The sequence below is a fragment of the Pseudophryne corroboree genome, chromosome 12 (assembly GCF_028390025.1).
Source record: "Pseudophryne corroboree isolate aPseCor3 chromosome 12, aPseCor3.hap2, whole genome shotgun sequence".
NCBI classification, from domain to species: Eukaryota; Metazoa; Chordata; class Amphibia; order Anura; family Myobatrachidae; genus Pseudophryne; species Pseudophryne corroboree.
This window is the reverse complement of record NC_086455.1, coordinates 172,749,812-172,771,626: the sequence shown is the minus strand read 5'-3', so window position 1 is coordinate 172,771,626 and position 21,815 is coordinate 172,749,812. Positions and strand designations below refer to the sequence as shown.

The following is a 21,815-nucleotide window of genomic DNA, read 5'->3' as shown; positions in this document are numbered from 1 at the left end:
TGCTACAAGGTGAATTTCGGCTCATTCAGTGTGCTACAAGGTGAATTTCGGCTCATTCAGTGTGCTACAAGGTGAATTTCGGCTCATTCAGTGTGCTACAAGGTGAATTTCAGCTCATTCAGTGTGCTACAAGGTGAATTTCAGCTCATTCAGTGTGCTACAAGGTGAATTTCAGCTCATTCAGTGTGCTACAAGGTGAATTTCAGCTCATTCAGTGTGCTACAAGGTGAATTTCGGCTCATTCAGTGTGGTACAAGGTGAATTTCGGCTCATTCAGTGTGCTACAAGGTGAATTTCGGCTCATTCAGTGTGGTACAAGGTGAATGTCGGCTCATTCAGTGTGCTACAAGGTGAATGTCTGCTCATTCAGTGTGCTACAAGGTGAATGTCGGCTCATTCAGTGTGCTACAATGTGAATGTCGGCTCATTCAGTGTGCTACAATGTGAATGTCGGCTCATTCAGTGTGCTACAATGTGAATGTCGGCTCATTCAGTGTGCTACAAGGTGAATGTCGCCTCATTCAGTGTGGTACAATGTGAATTTCGGCTCATTCAGTGTGCTACAAGATGAATTTCGGCTCATTCAGTGTGGTACAAGGTGAATTTCGGCTCATTCAGTGTGCTACAATGTGAATTTCGGCTCATTCAGTGTGCTACAATGTTAATGTCGGCTCATTCAGTGTGCTACAAGGTGAATTTCGGCTCATTCAGTGTGCTACAATGTGAATGTCGGCTCATTCAGTGTGCTACAATGTGAATGTCGGCTCATTCAGTGTGCTACAATGTGAATGTCGGCTCATTCAGTGTGCTACAATGTGAATGTCGGCTCATTCAGTGTGCTACAATGTGAATGTCGGCTCATTCAGTGTGCTACAATGTGACTGTCGGCTCATTCAGTGTGCTACAATGTGACTGTCGGCTCATTCAGTGTGCTACAATGTGACTGTCGGCTCATTCAGTGTGCTACAAGGTGAATTTCGGCTCATTCAGTGTGTTACAAGGTGAATGTCGGCTCATTCAGTGTGCTACAATGTTAATGTCGGCTCATTCAGTGTGCTACAATGTGACTGTCGGCTCATTCAGTGTGCTACAATGTGACTGTCGGCTCATTCAGTGTGCTACAATGTGAATGTCGGCTCATTCAGTGTGCTACAATGTGACTGTCGGCTCAATCAGTGTGCTACAATGTGACTGTCGGCTCATTCAGTGTGCTACAAGGTGAATTTCGGCTCATTCAGTGTGCTACAAGGTGAATGTCGGCTCATTCAGTGTGCTACAAGGTGAATGTCGGCTCATTCAGTGTGCTACAATGTTAATGTCGGCTCATTCAGTGTGCTACAATGTTAATGTCGGCTCATTCATTGTGCTACAATGTGACTATCGGCTCATTCAGTGTGCTACAATGTGACTGTCGGCTCATTCAGTGTGCTACAATGTGACTGTCGGATCATTCAGTGTGCTACAAGGTGAATTTCGGCTCATTCAGTGTGCTACAAGGTGAATTTCGGCTCATTCAGTGTGCTACAAGGTGAATTTCGGCTCATTCAGTGTGCTACAAGGTGAATTTCGGCTCATTCAGTGTGCTACAAGGTGAATTTCGGCTCATTCAGTGTGCTACAAGGTGAATTTCGGCTCATTCGGTGTGCTACAAGGTGAATTTCGGCTCATTCAGTGTGCTACAAGGTGAATTCCGGCTCATTCAGTGTGCTACAAGGTGAATTTCGGCTCATTCAGTGTGGTACAAGGTGAATGTCGGCTCATTCAGTGTGCTACAAGGTGAATGTCTGCTCATTCAGTGTGCTACAAGGTGAATGTCGGCTCATTCAGTGTGCTACAATGTGAATGTCGGCTCATTCAGTGTGCTACAATGTGAATGTCGGCTCATTCAGTGTGCTACAAGGTGAATGTCGCCTCATTCAGTGTGGTACAATGTGAATTTCGGCTCATTCAGTGTGCTACAAGGTGAATTTCAGCTCATTCAGTGTGCTACAAGGTGAATTTCGGCTCATTCAGTGTGCTACAAGGTGAATTTCGGCTCATTCAGTGTGCTACAAGGTGAATGTCGGCTCATTCAGTGTGCTACAAGGTGAATGTCGGCTCATTCAGTGTGCTACAAGGTGAATGTCGCCTCATTCAGTGTGGTACAATGTGAATTTCGGCTCATTCAGTGTGCTACAAGATGAATTTCGGCTCATTCAGTGTGGTACAAGGTGAATTTCGGCTCATTCAGTGTGCTACAATGTGAATTTCGGCTCATTCAGTGTGCTACAATGTTAATGTCGGCTCATTCAGTGTGCTACAAGGTGAATTTCGGCTCATTCATTGTGCTACAATGTGAATGTCGGCTTATTCAGTGTGCTACAATGTGAATGTCGGCTCATTCAGTGTGCTACAATGTGAATGTCGGCTCATTCAGTGTGCTACAAGGTGAATGTCGGCTCATTCAGTGTGCTACAAGGTGAATGTCGGCTCATTCAGTGTGCTACAATGTGAATGTCGGCTCATTCAGTGTGCTACAATGTGAATGTCGGCTCATTCAGTGTGGTACAATGTGAATTTCGGCTCATTCAGTGTGGTACAATGTGAATTTCGGCTCATTCAGTGTGCTACAAGGTGAATTTCGGCTCATTCAGTGTGGTACAATGTGAATTTCGGCTCATTCAGTGTGGTACAATGTGAATTTCGGCTCATTCAGTGTGTTACAAGGTGAATTTCGGCTCATTCAGTGTGCTACAAGGTGAATTTCGGCTCAAACAGACAAAAAATAAGAATTTACTCACCGGTAATTCTATTTCTCGTAGTCCGTAGTGGATGCTGGGAACTCCGTAAGGACCATGGGGAATAGCGGGCTCCGAAGGAGGCTGGGCACTCTAGAAAGATCTTAGACTACCTGGTGTGCACTGGCTCCTCCCACTATGACCCTCCTCCAAGCCTCAGTTAGGTACTGTGCCCGGACGAGCGTACACAATAAGGAAGGATTTTGAATCCCGGGTAAGACTCATACCAGCCACACCAATCACACCGTACAACTCGTGATATGAAACACAGTTAACAGTATGAAACAATAGAGCCTCTCAACAGATGGCTCAACAGTAACCCGATTTAGTTAACAACAACTATGTACAAGTAATGCAGATAAACCGCACTTGGGATGGGCGCCCAGCATCCACTACGGACTACGAGAAATAGAATTACCGGTGAGTAAATTCTTATTTTCTCTAACGTCCTAGTGGATGCTGGGAACTCCGTAAGGACCATGGGGATTATACCAAAGCTCCCAAACGGGCGGGAGAGTGCGGATGACTCTGCAGCACCGAATGAGAGAACTCCAGGTCCTCCTCAGCCAGGGTATCCAATTTGTAGAATTTTGCAAACGTGTTTGCCCCTGACCAAGTAGCTGCTCGGCAAAGTTGTAAAGCCGAGACCCCTCGGGCAGCCGCCCAAGATGAGCCCACCTTCCTTGTGGAATGGGCATTGACAGATTTTGGCTGTGGCAGGCCTGCCACAGTATGTGCAAGCTGAATTGTACTACAAATCCAACGAGCAATAGTCTGCTTAGGAGCAGGAGCACCCAGCTTGTTGGGTGCATATAGGATAAACAGCGAGTCAGATTTTCTGACTCCAGCCGTCCTGGAAACATATATTTTCAGGGCCCTGACAACGTCTAGCAACTTGGAGTCCTCCAAATCCTTAGTAGCCGCAGGCACCAAATAGGCTGGTTCAGGTGAAACGCTGACACCACCTTAGGGAGAAACTGGGGACGAGTCCTCAATTCTGCCCTATCCATATGGAAAATCAAATAAGGGCTTTTACAAGACAAAGCCGCCAATTCTGATACTCGCCTGGCAGAAGCCAAGGCCAATAACATAACCACCTTCCATGTGAGATATTTCAGATCCACGGTTTTTAGTGGTTCAAACCAATGTGATTTTAAGAAAACTCAACACCACGTTGAGATCCCAAGGTGCCACAGGAGGCACAAACGGGGGCTGACTATGCAGCACTCCTTTTATAAATGTCTGAACTTCAGGTACTGAAGCGAGTTCTTTTTTGAAAGAAAATCGACAGAGCCGAGATCTGTACCTTAATGGAACCCAATTTAAGGCCCATAGTCACTCCTGCTTGCAGGAAATGCAGAAATCGACCTAGTTGAAATTCCTCTGTTGGGGCCCTTTCGGCCTCATACCATGCAACATATTTTCGCCATATGCGGTGATAATGAGTTGCTGTAACCTCTTTCCTGGCTTTAGTAAGCGTAGGAATTACTTCCTCCGGAATGCCCTTTTCCTTCAGGATCCGGCGTTCAACCGCCATGCCGTCAAACGCAGCCGCGGTAAGTCTTGGAACAGACAGGGCCCCTGCTGCCGCAGGTCCTGACTGAGTGGCAGAGGCCATGGGTCCTCTGATATAAATTCTTGAAGTTCTGGGTACCAAGCTCTTCTTGGCCATCCACGAGTATCGTTCTTACTCCTCGCCTTCTTATTATTCTCAGTACCTTTGGTATGAGAGGCAGAGGGGAGAACACCTAAACCGACTGGTACACCCACGGTGTTACCAGAGCGTCCATAGCTATCGCCTGAGGGTCCCTTGACCTGGAGCAATATCTTTTATAGCTTTTTGTTAAGGCGGACGCCATCATGTCCACCTGTGGCCTTTCCCAATGGTGTACAATCCTATTGGAAGACTTCTGGAGGAAGTCCCCATTCTCCCGGGTGGAGGTCGTGTCTGTTGAGAAGATCTGCTTCCCAGTTGTCCACTCCGGGAATGAACACTGCTGACAGTGCTAACACATGATTTTCCGCCTATCGGAGAATCCTTGTGGCTTCTGCCATCGCCATCCTGCTTTTTGTGCCGCCCTGTTGATTACATGGGCGACTGCCGTGATGTTGTCTGATTGGATCAGTACCGGCTGGTTTTGAAGCAGAGGCCTTGCTGGCCTCAGGGCATTTTAAATGGCCCTCAGATCCAGAATATTTATGTGTAGGGAAATAACCTGACTTGACCAAAGTCCCTGGAAGTTTCTTCCCTATGTGACTGCCCCCCAGCCTCAAAGGCTGGAATCCATGGTCACTAGGACCTAGTCCTGTATGCCGAACCTGCGGCCCTCTTGAAGATGGGCACTCTGCAGCCACCACAGTAGAGATACCCTGGTCCTTGAAGACAGGGTTATCAGCCTATGCATCGGAAGATGCGATCCGGACCACTTGTCCAACAGGTCCCTCTGAAAAGTTCTTGTATGGAACCTGCCTAATGGGATTGCTTCGTAAGAAGCTACCATTTTTCCCAGGACTCGCGTGCAATGATGCACCGCTACCTATTTTGGTTTCAGGAGGTCTCTGACTAGAGATGACAACTCCTTGGCTTTCTCCTCCGGGAGAAACACTATTTCTGGTTTATGTCCAGAACCATCCCCAGGAACAGTAGACGTGTCATAGGAACCAGCTGTGACTTTGGACTGTTTAGAATCCACCTATGCTGTTGTAGCACTTTCCAAAATAGTGCTACCCCGACTACCAACTGCTCCTTGGACCTCGCCCTTATAACGAGATTGTCCAAATACGGGATAATTACAACTCCCTTTTTTTTGAAGGAGTATCATCATTTCGGCCATTACCTTGATAAAACACCCTCGGTGCCATGTACAGTCCAAACGGCAGTGTCTGGACTTGGTAATGGTAATCCTGTACCACAAATCTGAGGTACTCCTGGCGAGGATGGTAAATGGGGACATGCAGGTAAGCATCCTTGATGTCCCGGGATACCATGTAATCCCCCTCGTCCAGGCTTGCAATAACCGCCCTGAGCGATTCCATCTTGAACTTGAATTTTTTTTTTTTTTTTTTTTTTTATGTTCAAGGATTTTAATATAAAATGGGTCACACCGAACCATGCGGTTTCGGTACCCCAACCCGTGTGGAATAGTAACCCCGTCCTTGTTGAAGTAGGGGCACCTTGAGTATTACCTGCTGGGAATACCGCTTATTAATTGCCTCTAGCACAGCCTCCCTGCCTGAGGGAGTTGTCAGCAAGGCATATTTTAGGAAACGGCTGGGGGGAGACATCTCTAATTCCAGCTTGTACCCCTGAAATACTACTTGGAAGAAACAGGGATCCACCTGTGAGCGAGCCCACTAATTGCTGAAATTTTTGAGGCGGCCCCCCACCGTACCTGGCTACACCTGTGGAGCACCCGCGTCATGGTGTGTACTCACAGGAGGCGGGGGAAGAATCTTGATTCTGGGAACAGGCTGACTGGTGCAGCTTTTTCCCTCTACCCTTGTCTCTGTACAGAAAGGAAGCGCCATTTGACCCGCTTGCTTTTCTGAAGCCGAAAGGACTGTACCTTTTTCTGTGAGGAAACCTGAGGTAAAATTATTTCTTCCCAGCAGTTGCTGTGGATACGAGGTCCCAGAGACCATCCCCAAATAATTCCTCACCCTTATAAGGCTCTCTATGCGCTTTTTAAGTCAGCATCACCTGTCCAGTGACAGGTCTCTAATACCCTCCTGACAGAATGGACATTACATTTATTTTGGATGCCAGCCGGCAAAATATCCCTCTGTGCATCCCCCATATATAAGACAACGTCTTTAATATGTTTTTATGTTTGCCAACTATTATCCCTGTTTGACAGGGTCACCAACCACGCTGCAGCAGCACTATCTGCAGGTCTCAGTCTAGTACCTGAGTGTGTAAATACAGACTTCAGGATAGCCTCCTGTTTTTTATCAACAGGTACCTATTAAAGTGGCCGTATCCTAAGACGGCAGTGCCACCTTTTTTGACAAACGTGTGAGCGCCTTATCCACCCTAGGGGATATCTCCCAGCGTAACTTATCCTCCTGGCGGGAAAGGGTACGCCATCAGTAACTTTTTATAAATTACCAGTTTCTTAACGGGGGAACCCACGGTTTTCACACACTTCATTTTCTTCTTGCTTCTGGCTCTGTAAGGGGGACGGCGGCGCGGCTCCGGGACCGAACATCAAGGCTGGGCCTGCGGTCGATCCCTCTGGAGCTAATGGTGTCCAGTAGCCTAAGAAGCCCAATCCGGCTGCAAGCAGGCGAGTTCGCTTCTTCTCCCCTTAGTCCCTCGCTGCAGTGAGCCTGTTGCCAGCAGGTCTCACTGAAAAGAACAAATTCTAAGACTATAACTTTCTAAGAGCTCAGGAGAGCCCCTAGTGTGCATCCAACCTCGGCCGGGCACGAAATCTAACTGAGGCTTGGAGGAGGGTCATAGTGGGAGGAGCCAGTGCACACCAGGTAGTCTAAGATCTTTCTAGAGTGCCCAGCCTCCTTCGGAGCCCGCTATTCCCCATGGTCCTTACGGAGTTCCCAGCATCCACTAGGACGTTAGAGAAATGCTGCCGCGCGGCTGATTCTGTCGGGAATCAGCATCGCCGCGGGTAGTTAAAGCGGAGAATGCCCGTTCTCCCGACAAAACTACCTGTTAAGTCGGCGAGAACGGGCTTTCGCCAACTTAACTTTAGCTGAATTGAATAGCGTCGGGAGCTAATTCCCGGCGCTATTCTTAAATTGCCGAATTGAATCGACCCCAATGTATACATACATACACACACAGATACACACACACACCTACACAATGTATACATACACACACAGATACACATGTATACACACACACACCTACACAATGTATACATACACACACAGATACACATGTATACACACACCTACACAATGTATACATACACACACACAAATACACATGTATACACACACCTACACAATGTATACATACACACACACAGATACACAATGTATACATACACACACACAGAGATACACATGTACACACACACACAGATACACACTGATACACATGTATACAGACACAGATACACAATGTATACACACACAGATACACAATGATACATACACAGATACACATGTATACACACACGTACACAATGTATACATACACACACAGATACACATGTATACACACACCTACACAATGTATACACACACACAGATACACATGTATACACACACCTACACAATGTATACACACACACCTACACAATATATACATACACACACACAGATACACATGTATACATACACACACAGATACACATGTATACATACACAGAGATAAACACAGATACACATGTACACACACAGATACACATGTATACACACAGATACACAATGTATACATACACACAGAGATACACATGTACACACACACAGATACACAATGTATACACACACCTACACAATGTATACATACACACACACCTACACAATGTATTCATACACACAAAGATACACATGTATACATACACACAGAGATAAACAGATACACATGTACACACACACACAGATACACACTGATACACAATGTATACATACACACACACACAGAGATACACATGTACACACACAGATACACACTGATACACATGTATACAGACACAGATACATAATGTACACACACACAGATACACAATGATACATACACAGATACACATGTATACACACACACACACACACACGTATACATACACACAGATACACAACGTATATACACACACAGATACACATGTATACATACACATATACACAATGTATATACACACACACACCTACACAGATACACACACAGATACACAATGATACATACACACACACAGATAGATACACACACACACACACACACACACACACACGTATACACACACAGATACATGTATACACACACACACACACACACAGATACATGTATACACACACACAGATACACATGTACACACACAGATACACATGTACACACACACACACACACACACACACACAGATACACAATGTATACATACACACAGATACACAATGTATACATACACACACAGATACACAATGTATACAGATACACAATGTATACATACACACACACAGATACACAATGTATACATACACACACAGATACACAATGTATACATACACACAGATACACAATGTAAACATACACACCTACACAATGTATACATACACATGTATACACACACACACCTACACAATGTATACATACACACACACACACAGAGATACACATGTACACACAGATACACATGTACACACACAGATACACACTGATACACATGTATACAGACACAGATACACAATGTACACACACAGATACACAATGATACATACACACACGTACACAATGTATACATACACACACAGATACACATGTATACATACACAGAGATAAACACAGATACACATGTACACACACACACACAGATACACATGTATACACAGATACACAATGTATACACACACCTACACAATGTATACATACACACACAGATACACAATGTAGACATACACACACAGATACACAATGTAGACATACACAGATACACAATGTATACATACATACACAGATACACAATGTATACATACACAGATACACACACAATGTATACATACACACACAGATACACAATGATACATACACACAGATACACAATGATACATACACAGATACACAATGTATACATACACACAGATACACAATGATACATACACAGATACACATGTATACACACACCTACACAATGTATACATACACACACAGATACACAATGTAGACATACACACAGATACACAATGTAGACATACACACAGATACACAATGTAGACATACACAGATACACAATGTATACATACATACACAGATACACAATGTATACATACACAGATACACACACAATGTATACATACACACACAGATACACAATGATACATACACACAGATACACAATGATACATACACAGATACACAATGTATACATACACACAGATACACAATGATACATACACAGATACACATGTATACACACACGTACACAATGTATACATACACACAGATACACATGTATACATACACAGAGATAAACACAGATACACATGTACACACACACACACACACACACACACACACACACACAGATACACATGTATACACAGATACACAATGTATACATACACACACAGATACACAATGTATACATACACATACACAATGTAGACATACACACAGATACACAATGTAGACATACACACACAGATACACAATGTAGACATACACACAGATACACAATGTAGACATACACACACAGATACACAATGTAGACATACACACACAGATACACAATGTATACATACATACACAGATACACAATGTATACATACATACACACACACACACACACACACACAATGTATACATACACACACAGATACACAATGATACATACACACACACACACACAGATAGACACACAGATACACAATGTATACATACACACAGATACACAATGATACATACACAGATACACAATGTATACATACACACAGATACACAATGTATACATACACACAGATACACAATGTATACATACACACAGATACACAATGATACATACACACAGATACACAATGATACATACACAGATACACAATGTATACATACACACAGATACACAATGTAGACATACACACAGATACACAATGATACATACACACAGATACACAATGATACATACACACACAGATACACATGTATACATACACACAGATACACAATGTATACACACACACACAGATACACATGTATACAGAGTCAGACACAGATACACATGTATACATACACACACTCACAGATACACAATGTATACACACACACGGATACACAATGTATACACACACAGATGCACATGTATACACACACAGATGCACATGTATACAGTCAGACACAGATACACAATGTATACACACGGACACTTACCGTCGCTCTCCGCCCTCACCAGCAGCGACATGCCCTTCAGCCTCTCCACGTAGCCGGAGGACACATGGCCGGTGCCCCGGTCGTCCCACTGCCGGTCCTCATTCAGCGTGTACACCTTCACCCGTCTCCGGGTGTCAGTCATCCTGGCGGCCCGCTGCTGCTGGAGGCCCGATCCCCGGCCTCGCCTGACACCCGTCCCCCGCTCAGCAGGGCCCGGTCCCCGGCCTCGCCTGACACCCGGCAGCCGGTGAGCAGGCCCCGGTCCCCGGCCTCGCCTGACACCCGGCAGCCGGTGAGAAGGGCCCGGTCCCCGGCCTCTCCTGACACCCGGCAGCCGGTGAGCAGGCCCCGGTCCCCGGCCTCTCCTGACACCCGGCAGCCGGTGAGCAGGGCCCGGTCCCCGGGCTTTCCTGATTGCCGTTACCCGGTGCACTGGGCCCGACCTCCGGGATTTCCTGGCGGCCCAGCCCCCTCTCCGGGCTTTGGGGACCCCCAGCACACGGCTGGAAGAGCCTGCTCTCGTTACACCCGTGCCCCGGCCAGCTAGGCCAGATCCCCGGGCTTTCCTGACACCCGTAACTGCTTCTTCCGTCCTCAGCCCGGACCGCGGGCCCGATCCTCGGACTCTCGTGACAGAAATCCCCGGGCTGAGCGCGGGAGGGATCCCTGGGAGGGCTGCGGGTATCTTCTGTGGGCGGGAGGAGGAGCCCGGGCCCTGTGCCTCAGTGTCCCGGCCGCTGCTCTCCGCTGTCTCCCGGTGTCCCCGCCCTCTCTGCCCGTGCCTGGCCCAGTGTACAGTCACAGCGCCGCCGCCATCTTCCCTCCTCCCCCTCCCTGCCGCCAACCCCCGGGGGACAAGTGCCCGGGGCCCTCCAGCTGCTGTGGTACTACAAGTCACAGCATGATGCCCTCAGTAACCCAGGTAACGCCTAGGTATTAGACAGGGTAACACCGCACAGTATCCGACACCGGGTAACGCCGCACAGCATCCGACACCGGGTAACGCCGCACAGCATCCGACACCGGGTAACGCCGCACAGCATCCGACAGCGGGTAACGCCGCACAGCATCCGACACCGGGTAACGCCGCACAGCATCCGACACCGGGTAACGCCGCACAGCATCCGACACCGGGTAACACCACACATCATCCGACACAGGGTAACACCGCACAGCATCCGACACAGGGTAACACCGCACAGCATCCGACACAGGGTAACACCGCACAGCATCCGACACGGGTAACACCACACATCATCCGACACAGGGTAACACCACACAGCATCCGACACAGGGTAACACCGCACAGCATCCGACACAGGGTAACGTCACAGCATTACACCACAGCATCCGACACCAGGTAACGCCACAGCATTATACCACAGCATCTGACACTAGGTAACGCCACAGCATTATACCACAGCATCTGACACTAGGTAACGCCACAGCATTATACCACAGCATCCGACACCAGGTAACGCCACAGCATTATACCACAGCATCTGACACTAGGTAACGCCACAGCATTATACCACAGCATCCGACACCAGGTAACGCCACAGCATTATACCACAGCATCCGACACCAGGTAACGCCACAGCATTATACCACAGCATTCGACACCAGGTAACGCCACAGCATTATACCACAGCATCCGACACCAGGTAACGCCACAGCATTATACCACAGCATCCGACACCAGGTAACGCCACAGCATTATACCACAGCATCCGACACCAGGTAACGCCACAGCATTATACCACAGCATCCGACGCCAGGTAACACCGCACAACATCCGACACCAGGTAACACCACAGCATCCGACACCGGGTAACGCCACAGCATTATACCACAGCATCCAACACCGGGTAACGCCACAGCATTATACCATAGCATCCGACACCAGGTAACACGCACAGCATTATACCACAGCATCCGACACCAGGTAACGCCACAGCATTATACCACAGCATCCGACACCAGGTAACGCCACAGCATTATACCACAGCATCCGACACCAGGTAACACCGCACAGCATTATACCACAGCATCCGACACCAGGTAACGCCACAGCATTATACCGCAGCATCCGACACCAGGTAACGCCACATCATTATACCACAGCATCCGACACCAGGTAACACCACAGCATTATACCACAGCATCCGACACCAGGTAACACCACAGCATTATACCGCAGCATCCAACACCAGGTAACGCCACAGCATCCGACACCGGGTAATGCCACAGCATTATACCGCAGCATCCGACACCGGGTAACGCCACAGCATCCGACACCAGGTAACGCCACAGCATTATACCACAGCATCCGACACCAGGTAACACCACAGCATCCGACACCAGGTAACGCCACAGCATCCGACACCAGGTAACGCCACAGCATTATACAGCAGCATCCGACACCAGGTAACACCACAGCATTATACCGCAGCATCCGACACCAGGTAACACCACAGCATTATACCACAGCATCCGACACCGGGTAACGCTACAGCATTATACCACAGCATCCGACACAGGGTAACACCACAGCATTATACCACAGCATCCGACACCAGGTAACGCCACAGCATCCGACACCGGGTAATGCCACAGCATCCGACACCAGGTAACGCCACAGCATTATACCACAGCATCCAACACCAGGTAACGCCACAGCATCCGACACCGGGTAATGCCACAGCATTATACCACAGCATCCGACACCAGGTAACGCCACAGCATTATACCACAGCATCCGACACCAGGTAACACCACAGCATCCATCACCAGGTAACGCCACAGCATTATACCGCAGCATCCGACACCAGGTAACGCTACAGCATTATACCACAGCATCCGACACCGGGTAACGCTACAGCATTATACCACAGCATCCGACACCAGGTAACACCACAGCATTATACCACAGCATTCGACACCGGGTAACGCCACAGCATCCGACACCGGGTAACGCTACAGCATTATACCACAGCATCCGACACAGGGTAACACCACTGCATTATACCACAGCATCCGACACCGGGTAACGCTACAGCATTATACCACAGCATCCGACACAGGGTAACACCACAGCATTATACCACAGCATCCGACACCAGGTAACACCGCACAGCATTATACCACAGCATCCGACACCAGGTTACGCCACAGCATTATACCACAGCATTCGACACCAGGTAACGCCACAGCATTATACCACAGCATCCGACACCAGGTAACGCCACAGCATTATACCACAGCATTCGACACCAGGTAACGCCACAGCATTATACCACAGCATCCGACACCAGGTAACACCACAGCATTATACCACAGCATCCGACACCAGGTAACGCCACAGCATTATACCACAGCATCCGACACCAGGTTACACCACAGCATTATACCACAGCATCCGACACCAGGTAACGCCACAGCATCCGACACCGGGTAACACCACAGCATTATACCACAGCATCCGAACAGCATCCGACACAGGGTAACACCACAGCATTATACCACAGCATCCGACACCAGGTAACGCCACAGCATCCGACACCGGGTAATGCCACAGCATTATACCACAGCATCCGACACCAGGTAACGCCACAGCATTATACCACAGCATCCAACACCAGGTAACGCCACAGCATCCGACACCGGGTAATGCCACAGCATTATACCACAGCATCCGACACCAGGTAACGCCACAGCATTATACCACAGCATCCAACACCAGGTAACACCACAGCATCCGACACCAGGTAACGCCACAGCATCCGACACCAGGTAACACCACAGCATTATACCGCAGCATCCGACACCAGGTAACACCACAGCATTATACCACAGCATCCGACACCAGGTAACACCACAGCATTATTCCGCAGCATCCGACACCATGTAACACCGCACAGCATCCGACACCGGGTAACGCTACAGCATTATACCACAGCATCCGACACCAGGTAACACCACAGCATTATACCACAGCATCCGACACCGGGTAACGCCACAGCATCCGACACCGGGTAACGCTACAGCATTATACCACAGCATCCGACACCAGGTAACGCCACAGCATTATACCACAGCATCTGACACCGGGTAACGCTACAGCATTATACCACAGCATCCGACACAGGGTAACACCACAGCATTATACCACAGCATCCGACACCATGTAACACTGCAGCATTATACCGCAGCATCCGACACCAAGTAACACCACAGCATTATACCACAGCATCCGACACCGGGTAACGCTACAGCATTATACCACAGCATCCGACACAGGGTAACACCACAGCATTATACCACAGCATCCGACACCAGGTAACGCCACAGCATCCGACACCGGGTAATGCCACAGCATTATACCACAGCATCCGACACCAGGTAACGCAACAGCATTATACCACAGCATCCAACACCAGGTAACGCCACAGCATCCGACACCGGGTAATGCTACAGCATTATACCACAGCATCCGACACCAGGTAACGCCACAGCATTATACCACAGCATCCGACACCAGGTAACACCACAGCATCCGACACCGGGTAATGCTACAGCATTATACCACAGCATCCGACACCAGGTAACGCCACAGCATTATACCACAGCATCCGACACCAGGTAACACCACAGCATCCGACACCAGGTAACGCCACAGCATCCGACACCAGGTAACGCCACAGCATTATACCGCAGCATCCGACACAAGGTAACACCACAGCATTATACCACAGCATCCGACACCAGGTAACACCACGGCATTATTCCGCAGCATCCGACACCATGTAACACCGCACAGCATCCGACACCGGGTAACGCTACAGCATTATACCACAGCATCCGACACCAGGTAACACCACAGCATTATACCACAGCATCCGACACCGGGTAACGCCACAGCATCCGACACCCTTGTAACGCCACAGCATCCGACACCGGGTAACGCTACAGCATTGTACCACAGCATCCGACACCAGGTAACACCACAGCATTATACCACAGCATCCGACACCAGGTAACACCACGGCATTATATCGCAGCATCCGACACCAGATAACGACACAGCATTATACCACAGCATCCGACACCAGGTAACGCCGCAGCATTATACCGCAGCATTCGACACCAGGTAACGCCGCAGCATTATACCGCAGCATCCGAACCAGATAACGCCACAGCATTATACCACAGCATCCGACACCAGGTAACGCCGCAGCATTATACCGCAGCATTCGACACCAGGTAACGCCGCAGCATTATACCGCAGCATCCGACACCAGATAACGCCACAGCATTATACCACAGCATCCGACACCAGGTAACGCTTAGGTATTATGCTACAGTGTCTGACACCAGATAACGCCTCAGTATCACACTATGGTGTCCGACACCAGGTAACGCCTCGGTATCACACTATGGTGTCCGACACCAGGTAATGCCTAGGCATCATACTACGGTGACCGACACCAGGTAACGCCTAGGCATCATACTACGGTGAACGACACCAGGTAACGCCTAGGCATCATACTACGTCGACCGACACCAGGTAACGGCTAGACATCATACTACGGTGACCGACACCAGGTAACGCCTAGGCATCATACTACGGTGACCGACACCAGGTAATGCCTAGGCATTACACTACGGCATCAACCTGTGTGTGCTGTACCCCACTGAAACTTTGTTCACTTAAATTTCTCTAACGTCCTAGTGGATGCTGGGGACTCCGAAAGGACCATGGGGAATAGCGGCTCCGCAGGAGACTGGGCACAAAAGTAAAAAGCTTTAGGACTACCTGGTGTGCTGTGCACTGGCTCCTCCCCCTATGACCCTCCTCCAAGCCTCAGTTAGATTTTTGTGCCCGAACGAGAAGGGTGCATGCTAGGTGGCTGTCCTGAGCTGCTTAGAGTAAAAGTTTAAATAGGTTTTTTTATTTTCAGTGAGTACTGCTGGCAACAGGCTCACTGCATCGTGGGACTAAGGGGAGAAGAAGCGAACTCACCTGCCTGCAGAGTGGATTGGGCTTCTTGGCTACTGGACATTAGCTCCAGAGGGACGATCACAGGTTCAGCCTGGATGGGTCCCGGAGCCGCGCCGCCGGCCCCCTTACAGAGCCAGAAGAGCGAAGAGGTCCGGAAAAATCGGCGGCAGAAGACGTTCCTGTCTTCAAATAAGGTAGCGCACAGCACCGCAGCTGTGCGCCATTGCTCTCAGCACACTTCACACTCCGGTCACTGAGGGTGCAGGGCGCTGGGGGGGAGCGCCCTGAGACGCAATAAAACACGGTTTAAACCTTATATGGCTAAAGAAATGCATCACATATAGCTCCTGGGCTATATGGATGCATTTAACCCCTGCCAGTTTTCCTAAAAAAAGCGGGAGAAAAGGCCGCCGTGAAGGGGGCGGAGCCTATCTCCTCAGCACACATGCGCCATTTTCCCTCACAGCTCCGCTGGAAGGACGGCTCCCTGACTTTCCCCTGCAGTCCTGCACTACAGAAACAGGGTAAAACAAGAGAGGGGGGGCACTATTTGGCAGTTAATATAAATACAGCAGCTATAAAAGGGAGAAACACTTATATAAGGTTATCCCTATACAGATATAGCGCTCTGGTGTGTGCTGGCAAACTCTCCCTCTGTCTCCCCAAAGGGCTCGTGGGGTCCTGTCCTCTATCAGAGCATTCCCTGTGTGTGTGCTGGGTGTCGGTACGATTGTGTCGACATGTATGAGGAGGAAAATGATGTGGAAGCGGAGCAATTGCCTGTTTTAGTGATGTCACCCCCTAGGGAGTCGACACCTGACTGGATGGTCGTATTTAAGGAATTACGTGACAATGTCAGCACTTTGCAAAAAACTGTTGACGACATGAGACAGCCGGCGAATCAGTTAGTGCCTGTCCAGGCGTCTCAAACACCGTCAGGGGCTCTAAAGCGCCCGTTACCTCAGATGGTCGACACAGACCCAGACACGGATACTGACTCCAGTGTCGACGGTGAGGAGACAAACGTAATGTCCAGTAGGGCCACACGTTACATGATCATGGCAATGAAGGAGGCGTTGAACATTTCTGACACTACAAGTACCACAAAAAAGGGTATTATGTGGGGTGTGAAAAAACTACCCGTAGTTTTTCCTGAATCAGATGAATTGAATGAGGTGTGTGATGAAGCGTGGGTTTCCCCCGATAAAAAAAACTGCTGATTTCTAATAAATTATTGGCACTATACCCTTTCCCGCCAGAGGTTAGGGCGCGTTGGGAAACACCCCCTAGGGTAGATAAGGCGCTCACACGCTTATCAAAACAAGTGGCGTTACCGTCTCCCGATACGGCCGCCCTCAAGGAACCAGCTGATAGAAGGCTGGAAAATATCCTAAAAGGTATATACACACATACTGGTGTTATACTGCGACCAGCAATCGCCTCAGCCTGGATGTGCAGCGCTGGAGTGGCTTGGTCGGATTCCCTGACTGAAAATATTGATACCCTGGATAGGGACAGTATATTATTAACTATAGAGCATTTAAAGGATGCATTACTATATATGCGAGATGCACAGAGGGATATTTGCACCCTGGCATCAAGAGTAAGTGCGATGTCCATTTCTGCCAGAAGAGGGTTATGGACGCGACAGTGGTCAGGTGATGCGGATTCCAAACGACATATGGAAGTATTGCCGTATAAAGGGGAGGAGTTATTTGGGGTCGGTCTATCGGACCTGGTGGCCACGGCAATGGCTGGAAAATCCACCTTTTTACCCCAGGTCACCTCTCAGCAGAAAAAGACACCGTCTTTTCAAACTCAGTCCTTTCGTCCCCATAAGGGCAAGCGGGCAAAAGGCCACTCATTTCTGCCCCGGGGCAGAGGAAGGGGAAAAAGACTGCACCAGGCAGCCTCTTCCCAGGAGCAGAAGCCCTCCCCCGCTTCTGCCAAGTCTTCAGCATGACGCTGGGGCTTTACAAGCGGACTCAGGCACGGTGGGGGCCCGTCTCAAAAATTTCAACGCGCAGTGGGCTCACTCGCAAGTGGACCCCTGGATCCTGCAGGTAGTATCACAGGGGTACAAATTGGAATTCGAGACGTCTCCCCCTCGCCGGTTCCTGAAGTCTGCTCTACCAACGTCTCCCTCCGACAGGGAGGCAGTATTGGAAGCTATTCACAAGCTGTATTCCCAGCAGGTGATAATCAAGGTACCCCTCCTACAACAGGGAAAGGGGTATTATTCCACGCTGTTTGTGGTACCGAAGCCGGACGGCTCGGTGAGACCAATTTTAAATCTAAAATCCTTGAACACTTACATAAAAAGGTTCAAATTCAAGATGGAGTCACTCAGAGCAGTGATAGCGAACCTGGAAGAAGGGGACTATATGGTATCTCTGGACATCAAAGATGCTTATCTCCATGTCCCAATCTACCCTTCTCACCAAGGGTACCTCAGTTTTGTGGTACAAAACTGTCATTATCAGTTTCAGACGCTGCCGTTTGGATTGTCCACGGCACCCCGGGTCTTTACCAAGGTAATGGCCGAAATGATGATTCTTCTACGAAGAAAAGGCGTCTTAATTATCCCTTACTTGGACGATCTCCTGATAAGGGCAAGGTCCAGGGAACAGTTAGAGGTCGGAGTAGCACTATCTCAGGTAGTGCTACGTCAGCACGGGTGGATTCTAAATATTCCAAAATCGCAGCTGATTCCAAGAACACGTCTACTGTTCCTAGGGATGATTCTGGACACAGTCCAGAAAAAGGTGTTTCTCCCGGAGGAGAAGGCCAGGGAGTTATCCGAGCTAGTCAGGAACCTCCTAAAACCAGGACAAGTGTCAGTGCATCAATGCACAAGGGTCCTGGGAAAGATGGTGGCTTCTTACGAAGCGATTCCATTCGGAAGATTCCACGCAAGAACTTTTCAGTGGGATCTGCTGGACAAGTGGTCCGGATCGCATCTTCAGATGCATCAGCGGATAACCCTATCTCCAAGGACAAGGGTGTCTCTCCTGTGGTGGTTACAGAGTGCTCATCTCCTAGAGGGCCGCAGATTCGGCATTCAGGATTGGGTCCTGGTGACCACGGATGCCAGCCTGAGAGGCTGGGGAGCAGTCACACAGGGAAAAAATTTCCAGGGCTTGTGGTCAAGCATGGAAACGTCACTTCACATAAATATCCTGGAACTAAGGGCCATTTACAATGCCCTAAGTCAGGCAAGGCCTCTGCTTCAGGGTCAGCCGGTGTTGATCCAGTCGGACAACATCACGGCAGTCGCCCACGTAAACAGACAGGGCGGCACAAGAAGCAGGAGGGCAATGACGGAAGTTGCAAGGATTCTTCGCTGGGCGGAAAATCATGTGATAGCACTGTCAGCAGTGTTCATTCCGGGAGTGGACAACTGGGAAGCAGACTTCCTCAGCAGACACGATCTTCACCCGGGGGAGTGGGGACTTCACCCAGAAGTCTTCCACATGATTGTGAACCGTTGGGAAAAACCAAAGGTGGACATGATGGCGTCCCGCCTCAACAAAAAACTGGACAGATATTGCGCCAGGTCAAGGGACCCTCAGGCAATAGCTGTGGACGCTCTGGTAACACCGTGGGTGTACCAGTCAGTATATGTGTTCCCTCCTCTGCCTCTCATACCCAAGGTACTGAGAATCATAAGAAGGAGAGGTGTAAAGACTATACTCGTGGCTCCGGATTGGCCAAGAAGGACTGGGTACCCGGAAATTCAAGAGATGCTCACGGAAGACCCGTGGCCTCTACCTCTAAGAAAGGACTTGCTCCAGCAGGGACCATGTCTGTTCCAAGACTTACCGCGGCTGCGTTTGACGGCATGGCGGTTGAACGCCGGATCCTGAAGGAAAAAGGCATTCCGGATGAAGTTATCCCTACCCTGATCAAAGCCAGGAAGGATGTAACTGTGCAACATTATCACCGTATTTGGCGTAAGTATGTTGCGTGGTGTGAGGCCAGGAAGGCCCCTACAGAGGAATTTCAACTGGGTCGATTCCTGCATTTCCTGCAAACAGGACTGTCTATGGGCCTCAAATTAGGGTCCATTAAGGTTCAAATTTCGGCCCTGTCAATATTCTTCCAAAAAGAACTAGCTTCAGTTCCTGAAGTTCAGACGTTTGTCAAGGGGGTACTGCATATACAGCCTCCTTTTGTGCCTCCAGTGGCACCTTGGGATCTCAATGTAGTTTTGGGATTCCTAAAATCACTTTGGTTTGAACCACTCACCACTGTGGACTTAAAATATCTCACATGGAAAGTGGTAATGCTGTTAGCCCTGGCTTCAGCCAGGCGTGTCTCAGAATTGGCGGCTTTATCCTATAAAAGCCCTTACCTGATTTTTCATACGGACAGGGCAGAATTGAGGACTCGTCCTCAATTTCTCCCTAAGGTGGTTTCAGCATTTCACTTAAACCAGCCTATTGTGGTGCCTGCGGCTACTAGGGACTTGGAGGATTCCAAGTTGCTGGACGTAGTCAGGGCCCTGAAAATATATGTTTCCAGGACGGCTGGAGTCAGAAAATCTGACTCGCTGTTTATCCTGTATGCACCCAACAAGCTGGGTGCCCCTGCTTCTAAGCAGACGATTGCTCGTTGGATTTGTAGTACAATTCAGCTTGCACATTCTGTGGCAGGCCTGCCACAGCCAAAATCTGTAAAGGCCCATTCCACACGGAAAGTGGGCTCATCTTGGGCGGCTGCCCGAGGGGTCTCGGCTTTACAACTTTGCCGAGCAGCTACTTGGTCAGGGGCAAATACGTTTGCAAAATTCTACAAATTTGATACCCTGGCTGAGGAGGACCTGGAGTTCTCTCATTCGGTGCTGCAGAGTCATCCGCACTCTCCCGCCCGTTTGGGAGCTTTGGTATAATCCCCATGGTCCTTTCGGAGTCCCCAGCATCCACTAGGACGTTAGAGAAAATAAGAATTTACTTACCGATAATTCTATTTCTCATAGTCCGTAGTGGATGCT

General features: G+C 48.8%; 1 protein-coding gene across 1 annotated transcript in view; it reads right to left on the bottom strand.

Annotated features, from left to right (window-relative positions):
• PPP4R3A (protein phosphatase 4 regulatory subunit 3A) overlaps positions 1–11,654 on the bottom strand; it is a 116,596-nt gene extending 104,942 nt beyond the window's left edge. Inside the window, exon 1 of the mRNA XM_063948582.1 lies at positions 10,822–11,654. Within this exon, the coding sequence (XP_063804652.1) occupies positions 10,822–10,963 (142 nt within the window). The 5' untranslated portion in view covers positions 10,964–11,654. The remainder of the gene's footprint in view (positions 1–10,821) is intronic.
• Between the last annotated feature and the right edge of the window lie 10,161 nt (positions 11,655–21,815).